Source organism: Poecilia reticulata, chromosome 19, assembly GCF_904066995.2.
Source record: "Poecilia reticulata chromosome 19, P_reticulata-male-v2, whole genome shotgun sequence".
Lineage (NCBI taxonomy): Eukaryota > Metazoa > Chordata > Actinopteri > Cyprinodontiformes > Poeciliidae > Poecilia > Poecilia reticulata.
In genome coordinates this window covers 23,039,424-23,055,108 of record NC_088848.1, presented here as the reverse complement: position 1 = coordinate 23,055,108, position 15,685 = coordinate 23,039,424, and the positions used below count along the sequence as shown (strand labels likewise).

Genomic DNA, 15,685 nt, shown 5'->3' with positions numbered 1-15,685 from the left:
TTTATCACAGCACAGGCTTTTCTAGCACATCTTTAAGAAACACAAAATAGTTTACCCACAACATAAAGATATTACAAAGGCCACATGAGGTTTACTTCTTCACCCAAAACTTTGCTTTTCTTTCTCCTGTGTCGCCAATAGATGTCACTAAAACGAAGCTGTGATTGAAAGAAGCCTTCCCACGCTGTGAAGTGGAACAATCTTTTTATTGTGTTGAGTTTTTATTCACCTTTGCTTAATTCTTTATTCAGACGTTTTAAATCTGAAGAAAGGATTGGAGGATTTATTTTCCAGATGGTTAATAATCACCTAGAAAAGAAACTGAAATATTTCCATCCAACTTCAACTGTTGTTCTAAATTGGTTTATTTCACAAGACTGCAATGGAAGCAATTTTTTTCTCATCACGAGTCACATTCTTTTTACATGTGCCGGATGTTGCCGCTTGTGCAAACCATGAAGAAGACGACGACAGGAAGTGGTAGGAGGAGGAGGATGTTCCCAGGAATGACTCAATAAACACTTTGTTCATCTTGAATTATTCTTAAATCTTATGGATAAAATGATTCTGTGCCTTTCTTCTGTCTTTTTTTATCTGCTCACATTCACATGGCTGCACATACCCATAACATGTAAGAACACCAGTCTACACAATCCAAACGTCAGAGAACTTTAGGTTTTAAAAGCATACATTTTTAAATCTTGAATGTAGTAACTACAACATGCCATGCTAAGCTAAGTGTTGAGCCAAAACCTCACTTCAAATCTAAACCTCACTTCAAATCTGATGTGATGTTTTGGTATTTGACACAAGAGGGCACATAATTATTTAAAGCAGCCTGAAAGAACTTTATTTCATGCATCATGGCTAATTTTTTATGCGTTCCTCTTAAATATTTAAGTTAAGAGTTCGACTTGAGCAGCAATAAATAAGTACTGAATCGGTTATGCTGTAAAAAAAAAAAAGTACAGCATGTTTTATTGTTCAGCAACATGGCTTGTATTCACTGAAGCAGTTTATTTTTACATAAGGTTGTACTGCACTTTACTGTAGTCTGTAAATGTAACGTGACATTTGAAGAGACTGCAGATGCTTCAAACACTTGTCCCATCACAGATTCAAAACCTCAAATATGAAAAATAATCCATTCAATTTTAAATCATGCACATTACAACCTTTCAACTACAATTTCCCAGACATTTTCCTCAGGTAAAGAAAATTTCACACCCACATAACAGCTTAGTAACAAAACATATGGAAGACTAATTTCATTCCAAGGTTTGAGGTTAAAAGAAAAGCATCTGTAGTGCAAATCACAAATAGGGGGTTCCCTTAAAGGTTCACAACATGCACCAGAGGTGTTGGTCGTTACTTCAAAAAAAAAAAAAAAAGAATCCTGAGATAAAGCAACCATGAGCTGTAAAACAATCTTTGTTCTCTGAATCTCTGATTCTGTGCTTACTGCCTTTCAACATTGTAAGGCATGTTTATATCCTGTTATTTCACAAAACCTCAAGATGTTATAATACTTCATAGAAAATAAACCTAAGGCATCAAAGTTTGCAGACCCTCAGCCCCCCGTCAGGACAGACATGTTTCTCTGCAGTTTTCTAAGTCAGACTCTTGGCTGAGTTTGTTGTTGAAAGCAGCAAACAGACAAAAAAAAAGTTAATCTAACAGGGACAATGTTCAGGCATAATAATATGACCCTTGTCAAGTAGTGTGTTCATCAGCCACAACCAGTTAAGCCATGGACTCAAATGACTGGTCTAACTAGACCAGTGAGGGAGTGCTTTGGTGTCTGGCACCAAGATCCTTTAAAGCACACGTTTCAAACTCTGGTCCTCAAGAGCTTTTAGACTCTGCTTCAAAACACCTGTAGTCACATTTTTAGGTCACGCTGAAGAACTCGACTCCATACAGAGGATGTAGTTTAGCCATTGATTCAGGTTTGTTGGACAGGGGATACATTTAAAAGTTGAAGGATGCTGGCCCTTGAGGACTTGACTGACAGCCTCACAGGGATTTTGAGCCAAAAAACCTTTGAATCGTTGACGATGAGAAACAAATTACGATAAGAGTTTTCCACAGTTGTCAAAAAGAATAAGACATTTTAAAAAGTGTTGACACAAATAGAGGCTTTTCAGGCCTGCTAGAACAGAAGACACTTCCACATATGGATACTGGTGTTCCAGCACCATCTTGATGCTTTTTACTCAACATGGTTGCTGACTAAAATGGGATAAACCTGACAAAAACAGACAGAGCTCAGTTCATGCTATTCCTACAAGCAAATAGTCCGATCGATAAGGCATCTGTAGGTGTTTGTGAGCATAAAGTTTACCAGGTACTACCAGGTATCACTTCAAGCAAAATCAGTATCGGCCAAAATCGGACTCGGTAGGTCAAGCTATTTAAAGATTGGTGATTAGCCAAAAAGGTGCAATCAATGCACCCCTAAAAATCCATGTTGGTGGTCATAATGTTATGCCTGACTAGTTGTACATGGGGTAAAGTTATAAGTTGTTAAATAAAAAATAAGTTACAATAACCCTTTCTGAAAGGCTATATATTTGACATCGGCGTAGAACAGAAGTGTAGCAGGTAGTCAAGAGTTGAGAAAGGAGAAAACGGATACTGGTTCTGGAGCCGATGAGACAGGCCTGCAGCCTGAAGGTTCCTCCTCTCTGTTTTCAATCCAAACCATGGAGGAGTTCTGTGAACATTCAGCGTTAAGTCCAGTTTGAGTCACGCTCGAACTCTCGTCTGTCTTGTTGGACTCTGCGTGCGGGATGCCTCGTCCGTACCCCCTGGTCACCAGCTCCATCCCACTAAACAGACTCAGGCTGCTCTGATTGGCCGGCGCACTCTCGGGTTTAGAGGTAAGAGAGGGACTTTCTTTGTCAATAAGTTCTGGGTCTCCAGCAGTCCTGACTGACTCGACCTTATTGCTGGTCAGATCGTCCAGTTGCTCCAACGTCGAGCATCTCCAAGTCTCATCCAGACTGGAAGACGAAGACAGGAGATTTTGCGGTTGGATGATGCTGGACGAGAGCTCAGACTCATTAGGTCCAGAAAAGGTGTCGGCTGAGTTTGTTGCTTCTGAGCTCTCCAAGTGTGCAGCGGGGTGACACTGATTAGACGTTGCCTGATGGCTGCTTTGCGCCGCGTTTTGTCTGGTGGCTTGTTGTGGTCCGCCCATCAGAGCCTCAAACTGTCGCAGGATCTGGAGAGAGACGATAAGCATTCCACCTAATCTCAAACCCTTTTGACCTCTCAGCCCCTCCCTTCCCCGTCTTCCTCTCTTACCTTGGTAGCCTTGTTGGCCACCGGTCCTGGAGGGCCCTCACTGAGCTGGCAGAGTCTGAGCTGAGTCGCTCTGAATGTTTGCTCCAGAGCAAGAAGGTCGGAGGTCATGAGGCAGGCGATAGCACACAGAGCCCGCTGCGGGATTAGAGAACCACAGGTTTACAGGAAGAACAACTCCTCACAGCGGACTGAAGGCTTGTCAGAAGGAGTGCACCGATCTTTAAATAGCCTGACCTGCTCATTCCGATTTTGGAATCGGAATGAGTGACTTTTCAGACAATCAAGTTGGCATCAGTGGGGTGTCACCACCCTGATTAAATGTCATGATCAGGGAGCCTTCAAAATGTGTCTGAAACACTACAAATTAGGTCACTTAACTACGTCACTGCCGTTCAAGTGCAACATATGTTAACGTTTTCACAAGCTTGAACTAAAAATGGAGTCAACCTTCGTTAGGTACATTTATTTCACCTTTTCTCTCCCTCTGCTTCAGACAGTTGCCTCTAGATTTTCTTCACTCCTGAGAGCAACGCAGTGCACGGCAGCAAACTTTGCAGCCAGACAGTCAAGAGCCTACAGGGTCTAGTCTGGGTTGGTTTTTGAAAAATAAAGTAACTCTAAATGCTTCATAATATTTAACTTCAAGGCGGCTTTTATTTTACGCCACCATCAGTTACATGTAGAAGAAACCCTGGATTTGATCAGTAGATTAGATCAGTTTCTAAAGAATCGACCCGTCGCCGATCTCCCAAAATGAAGGAAGTCGGGGCCGATTGATCAGTGCACCCCTGCCTCTCTGTGAGGTGTTTTTTTTACCATCTTAACTGTGTATGATAGATCTTGAAGCTTGCTTGAGAGCAACTCCACCACAACTTCACAATTAAGAGTAGAACACCTGAGAAGGAGGGAAAGAGACATTAGCATAGATGACAAAGAGAAAGAGAGAGAGCAGTTTGAAGAAGAAGAGAAGCACAGACTCTTTCAGGAAGTGTTGACTCTCCTCTCTGGTCAGGAAAACTTTGGATCCTTCAGTCAGTCTGCTGATCAGAGCCATCTCCTGACCACAGTCCCCCAGCTGCAGCGCTTCGGTCCTACATGTGGAGAGCAAGGCTTTTACAGAGCAATCCACTACAATGCAATTTTAACATCTTGTTGGTTTGGTTCAGCTGTAGTCCAAGCATTTTTGGTCTCATGAAGGTGGATTTATCTGAGCAAAAGCTAGATCACCCAGGCAACCGAGCAGAGGCTATTCTGTGGCAGTTCCAAGAAGAACCACACAAGAAGCTGAAGAGGCGAGCGTGACGCGGTTCCCCTGGTAGATCTGTCTATAAAACATGACTCATTAAAATTCACAACATTTTGAAGTGGGGAAGCCAGTTAAAGACTAGCTGGACACAGAGAGCTTCAGTGGGGAAAAAACCCTCACAGCCACTGGAATAAAAAGAAGACTTACGTTACTGAAAGAAAGAAATGAGTAATTATTCACAAAATATCCAGAGAAATAAAAGTGTTTGAGTTATTAGGTTTCAAATAGGGGTGACTGACAGGGACTGAGCATTTTATCATTATACTTTGAAGTACTTAGTGCTATAATGACAACAGTGATACAAAAATGTTTCAGGTGACTGCATGGAGCAACATTCAGAGCATCATGTGGAAAAACATTCACATGTGATATAAGCGTCTTTGGGGCGCCGCTTACTTGAGCATGATTTATGTCACTAAAATGATTAGATGAAACATCATTTAATCATATTTTCAAATTTACTTATATTTATTGATGCTCTGGTGGAAAAAAAAAAAACAGGGAACTTTTTTTTTTTACATTAATTGAAATTTATGGTGACAATGTTAAATCAAAAATGTTCACAATAAATAATAAACGATATGATTAAAAAGTAAGTTTTTTTAAGTTTCACTTTCAAATGGAGGACTTAGACTTGAATGCGCACAATGCACAGACAACAAAAGTAACAGTGTAAAAACTCAATGACGTCATGCATTATTTTATCCATCCATCCATTTTCTTCCTCTTATCCGGGGTCGGGTCGCGGGGCCAGCAGCTTCAGAAGGGAGGCCCAGACTTCCCTCTCCCCAGCCACTTCTTCCAGCTCCTCCGGGGGAATCCCAGGGCGTTCCTAGGCCAGCCGAGAGAATATAGTCCCTCCAGCGTGTCCTGGGTCTTCCCCGAGGCCTCCTCCTGGTAGGATGTGCCCGAAACACCTCGCCAGGGAGGCGTCCAGGAGGCATCCTGACCAGATGCCCGAGCCACCTCAACTGGCTCCTCTTGATGTGGAGGAGCAGCGGCTCTACTCTGAGTCCCTCCCGGATGACCGAGCTCCTCACCCTATCTCTAAGGGAGAGCCCAGCCACCCTGCGGAGGAAACCCATTTCGGTTGCTTGTATCCGTGATCTCGTTCTTTCGGTCATGACCCAAAGCTCATGACCATAGATGAGGGCGTTATTTTATATTATATTTATTTTATATTATATTTAGAATTCCTAAGTGCACTTTCTGAACCATTTGAAAGGTTTGTTTCAGTTTATTTTTTGAATGTTTGATAAAGGTAGCCTACCCACCAATTTTATCAGCTTCAGTTTCTTTATTATTTATTTTACATTGGTTGTTCTATTTCTTATTGCACCGATAGAATAAATTAAAGTTGTTTTTACATGTTTGTTAGATTGTAAAGTTATTGCTGTATTTCAGTGTGCTGTATTGGTGCAGTTAGCAAATGAATTAGTAATCAAGGACATTTATCTCTATTTCAAAAAAGAAACGTTTTAAGTCGATCTCGGGTTTTTCTGTACCAGATTGGTATCGGCCGATACTAAACCAATAACACTTCCAATAACTTCAGTATTGGAAGTGAAACAAGTGGATCAGAGAGTATATAGTAAGTGTCAACTGACAGAGGAGGTTCAGGCTTGTCCTGAGCAAGTTTACGCTTAAAAAAAAAAAAAAAAAAAAAAAAGCCCAGCTTTTCATAGTTTACCCCCAAAAAACTCCTAAACGTAGTTAAACAATGAAAACAGATGTGCGTGCTTTTTCCTAGTTTTACCTCCACTAGGTCTGGATTTCAACACAGACGCTGATGGAATAAAATGGGACCAAATATAGTTAGATGAGTTCTGAGGCGGAGACACATATTCACTAAGTATGTAAAACTCAGTTAAAAACCACAGCAACATGTCCAGCTAACGGATTTTAACAGCAGCTACTGACCGTTCAAAGGGGTCCCCGTTACTTTCTCTGCTGGCTCCTGATTGGCTCCTGCTGCCAGCTGACTTGCTGCCAGCAGAAGCTCTGCTGTTGGCGGCCATGTCCTGTGAGGAGTTGTGAGAGGAGCCGTTGCTGCTGTCCGTCTCTTCCCATCCGCCCCCCACCTGCCCCGGGCATCGCTGGCTGGCTGTGGCGATGAGGGGACACACAGAGAAGGGATTTATTTATCTTTACGTTACCATGCCGCCAGGGCTGCATCGGCTTAGAAAAAGCAGAAAGTTGGTTTACTGCCTAAACTGCTGCACTGTTCCACAGGTTGGGACTTTGACTGGGTCGTTCTAACACATGAATATGTTGTATCTTCATCGTCGTTGTCCACATCGCAATTATTCACCACGACAACAGAAACAAATACACTGACTTTGTGGCTGCAACGTGGCGAAAACACTGAGAGGCTGAAGGAGTAATAATTTAACTAACAACACAAATGTCTCGCCTTTCGATCTGTGAGTGGGCAGGTTATAAGCGCACGCTGCCACGGCAACCTCTATTGGTGCGGATGGCGCCACGACGGCCCGGTAGTGGTTCTCATGCAGGCGGATGCCCTGGTGCTCGGTGGGGGGAAGGACGGCGCTGGCCACCACCTCAGCAGCCTTATGGATCTTATCCAGCAGGGTGTCGCTGCCTACACACACACACACACACACGCACGCGCACACACACACACACACAGCTTCAGCATGGAGAACGCTCCAGAGACTGAACAACAAACCGCAGTCCCTCACCTGTCCCCTGCGTCCCCGGACTGTACCCAAATCCCTGCAACCCCGACCTTTGGGAGCCTGCTGACCCCATTCCTAAACAGAAACAAACACACTGACAAGTGTTTGTTTCCGAGGTGAAACATCACAAAGCTCTTTTTTTTTAAATAGCACATATACTAACCCACAGATGTTGGGCCTGTGGTGTGAGGAGCAATGCTGTCTTTGGTGGAAACTGTATCTGTAAAAAGTAAACGGGCCACTTCCTGTAAAGACAACAGTTCAAACTTACAGTCACTGGAATCAGAATCCCTTTATTGTGAAAGAAAGCACAACGACATAAAAAAAAAACGGCAGCTCTGGAAGGCAGTGCAAATACATAAACAAAAGAATACATCATATGTAAATGAGCAGTATTATGTATTTTCCAGGCACATTGTGCCATTTTATAGCACAATCAAGTAGCTGTTACCTTCAGTTGCTATAAAAATTATGCATTTCCAATTTGACTTCGTAATTTAACGCCTTGAAATTGGGCCTCTGTCTCTTTAAAAACTCTAGTTCTTCCTGAAACTCTCGTCACAACATGACTTCTCTATTAACCCTTTAACCATGTTTTTACCAGCGTCTCACTGAGAAGTGATCTATAATGAGATCAGCTGAGAAGCAGTTCCACCAGCTGCTTGCTAATTGCTGATATCCTGCGTCAGATATCCAAGTCAGATGATATCCTGCGTCTCACCTGTGCTGCACTCCTCACTCTCTGGTACAGCGCCGTGCCGTGGACGGGATCTGGAGCGCCGCTGTAAGCTGAAAGGCAAGTTTGCAGAGCATAAACAACCTGCTGCGGTTCAGGAAGTACGTGGAGCCTGAAGCTCCTGAAAACATCCGAGGGGCGGGGCTCACTCGACGCCTGCTGGATGAAGGTGGAGTTCCTTCTGAGCTCCGTGAGGAAGTGCTTTGAACCGTGTCCGCACAGATGGATGAAGATCTTCAGCACCTGGTTGGGGGAGAGGAGAGGCATCAGGAACCGAGAGGACAGGGAGGCGCGGCTGGCGCCGGTCGCTCTCACCTTCAGTTTGACGTGACATGACTCCACTTGAAGCCTCTCCAGGAGATATTCCAGCAAACACTGGCCATAACCGGACGACTCGTGGCAGATTTCTAACAGCGGGGTTAAAGGTTAAAGGTTCGTTTTGATAAAGAGCAGCATCCTCTACATGAGTACAGCTTGAAAATAATCTAAAACATCAAACATAACATTTCATCAGAGCTTTTCTAAAAAAAAAAAAAAAAAAAAAAATCTGGAAAGTGTGGCAGGCATTTGTATTCATCTCCCTTTATACAGATTGCATGAAATCTAGGGCTGGACAATAAATCAATGACAATATATATTGTGATAGGCACGTGATCAATATCAACAGATATTGATAGAATATTCAATAATTTCACTGAACTCCAATTCAGAACTGCACAGCATTCTGGGGGATGTAGGCAGGGGTAAGGCTTTAGTTGCCCAACCTCTCACATTAACTTACTCACTCTTTGGTTACCTAGCAACAACCTGTTGAGTAACTTGTGCAGCAGCAGTTTCATGTTTTGCCACCATGCCTCAGAACTGCTTAAAAACACAACAACAACAACAACAACAACAACAAAACAACGACGTGGAGAGAAAACTGGATAAAACATGACAGGTCACGCTACCGTCTTGGCAGTATGTCAAATATTTAAAACAAAATACTAATCAAGAATTGTGGATATTGACTGATATGAAACCCTTATATTGTGATAATCCAGTCCTACCAAAATCAGTTTCTATTTTATTAAACACTGTACTGAACCCTCCCCCCCAAAAAGACAGCATCCTGTAGACAAGGGGTGACCAATGTGTGGCCCGCAGGCAAATTATGGGCCCAAACATGTCAGTGAAAACTGCTCAATTTATCATCATAATGTGGAAAGAGAATGAGCAACTGTTGACTGACTAAAACATTAATAAAGATGCAGAAAAGAAGCCACCAGCTCTGGAGGAGCTGCAGAGACAAACACATCAGATGGGCGAATCTGTCAATCAAGTTAATAAGAGTGGCAGAATGAGATTTATTGTTGGAGGAAAGCAACTGTTAACAGTTTGCCACAAAACATGTAGGAAACAGAATGCATTAAGGTCAAATGGGACCAAAACTGACTTTTCTGGCCTCCATGTAAAAACACTTTGCAGTGGTAAATCTGTATAACGGTGAAACCATGGTGGTGGCAGCATCTTCCTATACTATTCTTCTGCAAAGACATTAAAGAATAGTTGACTTTAATTTGTAAAAAAAAAAAAAAAAAGAAAGAAAGAAAAAAAAACCAGAAATGTAATATTTTTCTTAATGTTAGCCGTTAACATAAAATCCCCTCCAAAAAATATCCATATAAGTTTGGGGTGTCACTATGCTGTATTGTGTGAATACTTTTATGCTGAGTGGAACCGTGTAGCACTGAAGACTGAGATCTTGGGGGAAAAAACCCTGCAGGAACCCAACAGCCAGACAAGGATACTTCCAATCTCCTGGAAAAGGTAGCCAGGACAAGGAGTTTCATCATCTGCAGTTGCCTTCATCAAGGTGGGGATCTAAAATTATTATTATTATTAGGATATTAACACACAGGAGCCAGAAAAGTTGTTAATAGTAATATATATAATAACACAGTAATTTTCAGCTCTAACAAAATAAGATATGTCAAGATAAACTTGTTTATTTAGGTGTTTAGCTTGAATGCTAGCAATAAGAAGCTACAAGCAGGATAAAGCATTAAAGGAGAGCAAGTTAGCATTAGCTCCTACTTGTCATCTTCCTCTAGTGTGTTAGCTGCTCGGTCATCATTCAACACAAGTTAAATTCACTTACTTTCTGCAGGAAAGATAAACGTTCCATAAATGCTGCCATGATTTAGCAGTCCTAGCTGCGTGTCACTCATTTTCCGGCTAATCTGGGAAGGTGGGTTCAACATTGACAGATAGCCAATCAGAAGGCAGTAAATAGAATACTTCACGTCTATTCGCGTACTGACCTCTTCTCAGCGTGGGAATCAGCGAATCAGGTAGAAGGAAAGGCTCCCGGCCCATAACGTTTTCACAGGCATCATTTTGACTGACAGCTATGTGAGCCAATCAGACTTAGACTGTCAGGCGGACCTTTTTCCTTCATGTAACAGAGATTGCAACATGGCGCTGTCCATGGCGGGCATGAATACACTATCTACTGGATGATATCTTTGTTTTAAACAGGTTTTGGGTTTGTTCGTGAGTTTAATAAACTAATAAGCACTACAGAATTTCTTTTTTTGCTGTTGTTGATGTGAAACACAAAGGACCAAGCATGTCGGGGTCAAATGTATGGAGTCGTAGCCGAGAGAGATTGAGACGGTTCCCTGAGCTGTTAGCTCAGTGTGCAGATGAGGTAAAATCCAACATGATGAGGCTTGTTGATGACCTGTTTGTCCTTCATTAGGATTCCCCAACAGATGAACTGGGTCACTGTGCTTTGTTTGTTACACTGTTTCCTAAATATTTATTCCACTGTGCATTCTGGGCTGTTTTAATATTAACAAAAATATTAATTAAAACGTGTGTATTTAAAGGTTGTAGTCTCATTTACTAAATTTGTATCAAACATATGCACTTTTTAAAGCATTTTGTATTCCTGTATAAGTTTGATGTAGGTCGTAATATACGAATTCCCTCATTAAAGGCGTCATAAGGTGCACTTAAAAAAAGGGGGGGCGATTTAATAGCACTTAATTGAAAATATTACACAAAAAAAAGCACAAAACTGCAAAGTGTGGCATGCATTTGTATCCAATTCCTTTAATCTGATTAGCCTAATTAAAATCTAGTATTAAACTGGCTTCACTCGGGATCTTATTTGTAAATACAGCCCACCTGCAGCGGACCTAGATTCAGATGAAAATCAGTAAAAATAAAGACAAAAAAAAATCCCCAAAACTTATCATTCCAATCCAACAAAGCTTGCTTCTTTTTTTTTTCTTTTAGCAAAGAAGACAGGACAAAGTTTCAGTTTCCTAGATGTGCAAACCTGATAGACATACAGTATATCAGGGACATCGTGTATAAACTTTTCTATAAAAAACCCCAGAAATTTTCTTGAAAATAAAAAGGATATTTCTGAGCTCGGCAAGTCAAAATTCACTAGAAAATATTAAAATTTTCTACTTTTCATCGTCAGAAACTTCCATGTTTTCTAGAAAATCACCAAGATCCATTTTTTGTAGTGGAAATTTACTCGGGCTTTTTTCCCCCTAACTTAATACGCAGTCGTATAGAAATATCACCATAACTGGAGTGAATAAAAATGGACACTCTACTTCAGAGGTGAAACTAAATATCCCCTGCAATTTGATAAAAATAATATGACTGACTTATCTTTGTTTCATTTGAATCCTTTGCTGTAGGCAGCCGTTTATGGAAAGTGTGTTGCTGCGACAACAACTGGCAAACAGGAGCTGAAGAAGGATGTGTGTGCTAAAGAGTTTGAGGCACTAAAGACCTGTTTTACAAATGCAGTAAGTTACAGTTCGTAATGGTGGAAATGGTGTTAATGGACTTAGAATTATTGGTTAATAAGTAGCTTTTCTCACTATTTGTTTCCCAGGCCAAGAAGAAAACCAGATGACACATCTGGACTGATCTGTGGGAGAAAACTTTCCAAGTGGAGCTTTGATGTGATGTTATGATAGGGAAGACAAACTATTTCATTTCAGTCGATATTTATACAAACCAGCAATCGATAATGTTGAATATCTTTTATTGGATTTTTTTATAAGCAAAATATTACACATAGAAAAATCTGCTTGTAAAAATGATCTTGATCTTCACAGGAGAGACCAGAAAATACAGTCAGGATTTAAAAACCGCACGTCTCATCGCCTTCATTTCATTGTTATTGTGTAGAAAAATGAAGGTAAAGGGAGAAAAGAGAAAAAAGTGTGGGGGAAAAAATTGCACATATAGTCTGTTCTGCAGCATATTGAAGGGAAGGCACCAAGGAAACGAGCTACGTTCAGCTGATGTGCTGTTCATAAGGCTGCAACGCACAGAGAGACTCAACCGAGTTTAACAGAACAGGAACTGAGCGTGAAAACTAGAGGCAGTTCCATCCACACAAATATTGACATTAAATACAGAATATTCCTGCTCAGAAATGACAGATTTTGCATAGATATTTTTATTTACACAGTGACCTTTCCAGAATGTTCATATGAGACAAAAATAAGTTAATATTTACAGACTGTAGCGCAGACTTTGAGTCAGCTGTGGAGCAGAGGCTGATGAAGGCAGCGGCGTTCTGAGGTTCTGCAGATTTGTGCTGTAAAGCTGGAGAGGAGGAGTGTGTGTGTGTGTGTGTGTGTTATTCTGCTCCATCTTCCCCTGCAGCCTGTTTAATCTGTCTGGAGTGCAACACTCCCCCGGCCAGCAGCTGCTGCTCCAGGGCAGCATGCAGGTCTGGGCCCCCCAGCTCCAGGAGGGGCTCCAGGCCGTGGACCCCTCTGGATCCTCTGGTGTCCCCCGGGGGCCCTGCAGCCTCTCCGGGCCCCAGGGCTCTCTTCCTGCGCCTCAGATCCGTCTCTCCCTGATCCCTGGCCGTCTCATGGGAGCCCTGGAGGCGCTCCTCGGCCCCAGGGTCGGCGTCGGCTCCGGGGCCATCCTCGGAGGAAGCTTTCTCTTTCAGGTCTCTTCCTCCCATTTTCAAAGCTTCGCCCTCGTCTCCCTTGGCGTTTCTGGCATCTAGAACCCGCTGCAGCTGCTCCAGCCTCTCCTGAGTCTCCTTCGCCTCCTGCTCTCTCTTTGCTTTCTCGTTGATCTCATCATCAACCTGGAGCTTCTCAGAATGCTTTGCCTTCTCAGCGAGCTCCTGCTCTCTGTTCAGCTTCTCTCTCTTCTCTCGTTCCAACCGTTCCTTTTCCACCCGCGCCTCCACTTCTCTCTCTATCCTCTCATTTTCAGCTCTCTCTCTCTCTATCCTCTCATTTTCAGCTCTCTCTCTCTCTATCCTCTCCCTTTCAGCTCTCTCTCTTTCTAACTGCAGTTTTCCCCGTCCCTCCTTCTCCAGGAGTTCCTTGGCCAGCCGTGCTTGGACTTCCTTCTCCATCATCTCCCTCTGAGGTTTTTCCTTTTCCAGCTCGTTCTCACTGGCAGTCTTTTTATTTCCGTCTCCGTCCAGCTTGTCCTTGTCCAGTGCGTCCTTTTTGAGGTTTTCCATCGCTTCTTTTTCCTTATCGAGTTTTCTTTCTTCGTCTTTGACCTGAGATGCCTGATCATTTTGAGGCTCTGTGGATTTTTTCTTCCCTAGCCGGACCCCCCGGGCCCCAAACTCGCTCTGCTGCTGCTGAGACTCTCCTCCTGGTGCAGCTTTGGCGTCCTCCTTGTAAGCAGCAGCAGCTTCTTTAGCAGCCTCGCCTGCTGCGTTCCCAGCTGGAGCCGCTCTCTGCTCCCCAGCAGCAGCATCTTGTTCTCCAGCTGCTGCTGCCTTCGGTTCTGATCTCACGCCGGGATCTTTGGCTTTCCCCGCTCCTTCGTCCTGGACTCCCTTCTCTGCCTCAACATCTGCAGCTCCTTACACACGCAAAAATAAATAATGAATTATTGTTGTCAATAAGTCGTTAAAATCATGGCAGTGATGGATTTAAACATTTACATGAGATATATTCATAATTAAGTCATGGCACTAAACATTCAATTTATCAGCCAATCAGAAGACGTCGCACCACTTCTAACACCACTTCCTGTCTTCATCATCGTTTTCTCCTGCTGTTGATCACATGAATCTTGCGATGCAAAAAAAGTGTTTCCATCGCAGTTTTGCAAAATACATCTATTTAGATACGGCTGAAAAGCCACCTCATCCTACTGCAAAAAATGTTTTATCAAAAAAAACATTTTTTTTAACTGGTACATTTCCATCAAGTAAAATAATTTTTGTAATTTGCACAATTCTACGGTCAAAGGAAACACAGCTACAATTCTGCTAACATCAAAAAACATTTCCATTAAGCAAAACGTTAAATTAATTTTGCAATTATATGGCAGCGGAATATTACTCAGCTGCTCAGCACATGTATAAATCAGCTGACCAGCAGTGATGTGTGTGCGTGTGTGTGTGTGTGTGTGTGTGTGTGTGTGTGTGTGTGTGTGTGTGTGTGTGTGTACGCACTGCCCGGCTGCTTCTGGTGGATCTCCTTGTGCTGCTCTTCTATGACGGCCAGCAGCTTCTCCTGCTGGTCCAGAAGCCTCTTCTGCTGCTCCTGCTGCTCCTTGATCAAATTCAGCAGCACGGCGTGGTCCACCTGGCCCTCTGCACGGACACACACACATCCAGCTGAAGCAAGACACACTTCTGAGTACAGGGTGACAGACCACAGCCTCAGGAATGAGAGGACTCAACTACACGTTAGAGGGGAAGGTGGATGGAGGATCTGTTCTTCACTAACAGAGATGCACCAGGTTCAGTTGTTCACCTGCAGGTCAAGTTTTTAGCATTTTGATTCTTCAAAGTGCAACAAAATCTAGAAAACATGGACATGTTTTTGTAGCCTTCCTGACGAGAGCCGGTAATATTTATATTAGAGGAAACGTCACACTGTGTGAGAAACAATAGCTGTTAAAAAGGATTTGAACTTTTAGAATGAAAACAAAAAAAGTATCTAATATTAATCATTAATGGGTTAGCACTAATAACGTAGCAGTTATCTGTGTGTTCCGTGGAGAATGTAGAGCTTTACCGTAGCTCTAAGACGGGGGTCAAAATTATCGAGTCAAAAGTGTTTACAGGCCAAGAAAATAATAAAAAAAGGAACTAAAATCAAGCAGAAAGTTATGAAGATTCAGGTCTTTGGAAAGGCATCTTTCCAATAAAAGTCTATTTATTAAAAAAGCATGGCCACAAAAATAACAATACTTTGTCTCGTAATTAAGATTTTCCATTGGAAGAGAATTATGTCAGCAATACTTTTACCCCGATTAAAAATAAAAAGTTCAATAAACAAATTGGTATCACTGTTAAAAATAGGATTGTAAATTTTCCTTGGGGCAGCCAGTCACCATTCAGAGCAGAGGAAGTTGGAAACTTAACCATCTCCATCTTGGTGCATCTCCATTCACAACCATTGTTCAACTAATGCAGCAGTTAGTAAAATGAGCCGCGTGTTAAAGTAATGATTACTGATCAGCTGATGAGTGAGTGTGGTGACAGACTGTGACAGAGACTAGAAGGAAAGAGGGAGTCCATACCTGCAACCAGCTTTTTTATCACTGCCATTTGAATCCACCAGAGAGAAGGAAACAAAGGAAAGGCGTTAAGAGGAGGAGAAAAGTAAACAACAGAAT

The 15,685-nt window shown here is 42.4% G+C and overlaps 3 protein-coding genes across 6 annotated transcripts in view; 1 reads left to right on the top strand and 2 right to left on the bottom strand.

Annotated features, from left to right (window-relative positions):
* Positions 1–940: 940 nt before the first annotated feature.
* Positions 941–10,298, bottom strand: tepsin (TEPSIN adaptor related protein complex 4 accessory protein). Its single transcript, XM_008437811.2, has 13 exons — positions 10,191–10,298; positions 9,841–9,913; positions 8,366–8,457; positions 8,200–8,293; positions 8,036–8,103; positions 7,478–7,559; positions 7,318–7,389; positions 7,029–7,217; positions 6,536–6,719; positions 4,287–4,400; positions 4,126–4,204; positions 3,310–3,444; positions 941–3,226 (listed from the first exon to the last, which is right to left on the bottom strand). The coding sequence occupies exons 1-13, from the start codon at positions 10,227–10,229 to the stop codon at positions 2,609–2,611; spliced, it is 1,839 nt and encodes a 612-aa protein (XP_008436033.2). The 5' UTR covers positions 10,230–10,298; the 3' UTR covers positions 941–2,608.
* A 168-nt stretch (positions 10,299–10,466) lies between these two features.
* On the top strand, positions 10,467–12,215 carry ndufaf8 (NADH:ubiquinone oxidoreductase complex assembly factor 8). Its single transcript, XM_017310817.2, has 3 exons — positions 10,467–10,742; positions 11,755–11,865; positions 11,955–12,215. Exons 1-3 carry the CDS (start codon positions 10,662–10,664, stop codon positions 11,973–11,975), a joined length of 213 nt encoding a protein of 70 aa, XP_017166306.1. The 5' UTR covers positions 10,467–10,661; the 3' UTR covers positions 11,976–12,215.
* The window catches only part of slc38a10 (solute carrier family 38 member 10), a 29,440-nt gene continuing 25,845 nt past the window's right edge, over positions 12,091–15,685 (bottom strand). For 3 of the 4 annotated variants that reach the window (XM_008437814.3, XM_017310815.2, XM_008437815.3), the window contains exons 16-18: positions 15,590–15,610; positions 14,514–14,654; positions 12,091–13,915 (exon numbers count right to left, since the gene is read on the bottom strand). In XM_008437814.3, the coding sequence (XP_008436036.2) occupies positions 12,711–13,915; positions 14,514–14,654; positions 15,590–15,610 (1,367 nt within the window). In that variant the 3' untranslated portion in view covers positions 12,091–12,710. The remainder of the gene's footprint in view (positions 13,916–14,513; positions 14,655–15,589; positions 15,611–15,685) is intronic. The other variant, XM_081600553.1, reaches the window with a different exon arrangement.

Bases quoted from the DNA above. Each gene is read 5' to 3' on its own strand.
- tepsin (XM_008437811.2), bottom strand. From the start codon at position 10,229: ATGGCAGCATTTATGGAACGTTTATCTTTCCTGCAGAAA. The intron at 7,390-7,477 runs GTTAGTATATGT...GTTTCTGTTTAG, and splicing joins CACAGGCCCAACATCTGTGG to GAATGGGGTCAGCAGGCTCC. The intron at 4,401-6,535 runs GTCAGTAGCTGC...CTCCACATGTAG, and splicing joins AACGGGGACCCCTTTGAACG to GACCGAAGCGCTGCAGCTGG.
- ndufaf8 (XM_017310817.2), top strand. From the start codon at position 10,662: ATGTCGGGGTCAAATGTATGGAGTCGTAGCCGAGAGAGATTGAGACGG. The intron at 10,743-11,754 runs GTAAAATCCAAC...CCTTTGCTGTAG, and splicing joins TAGCTCAGTGTGCAGATGAG to GCAGCCGTTTATGGAAAGTG. The intron at 11,866-11,954 runs GTAAGTTACAGT...TTTGTTTCCCAG, and splicing joins AGACCTGTTTTACAAATGCA to GCCAAGAAGAAAACCAGATG.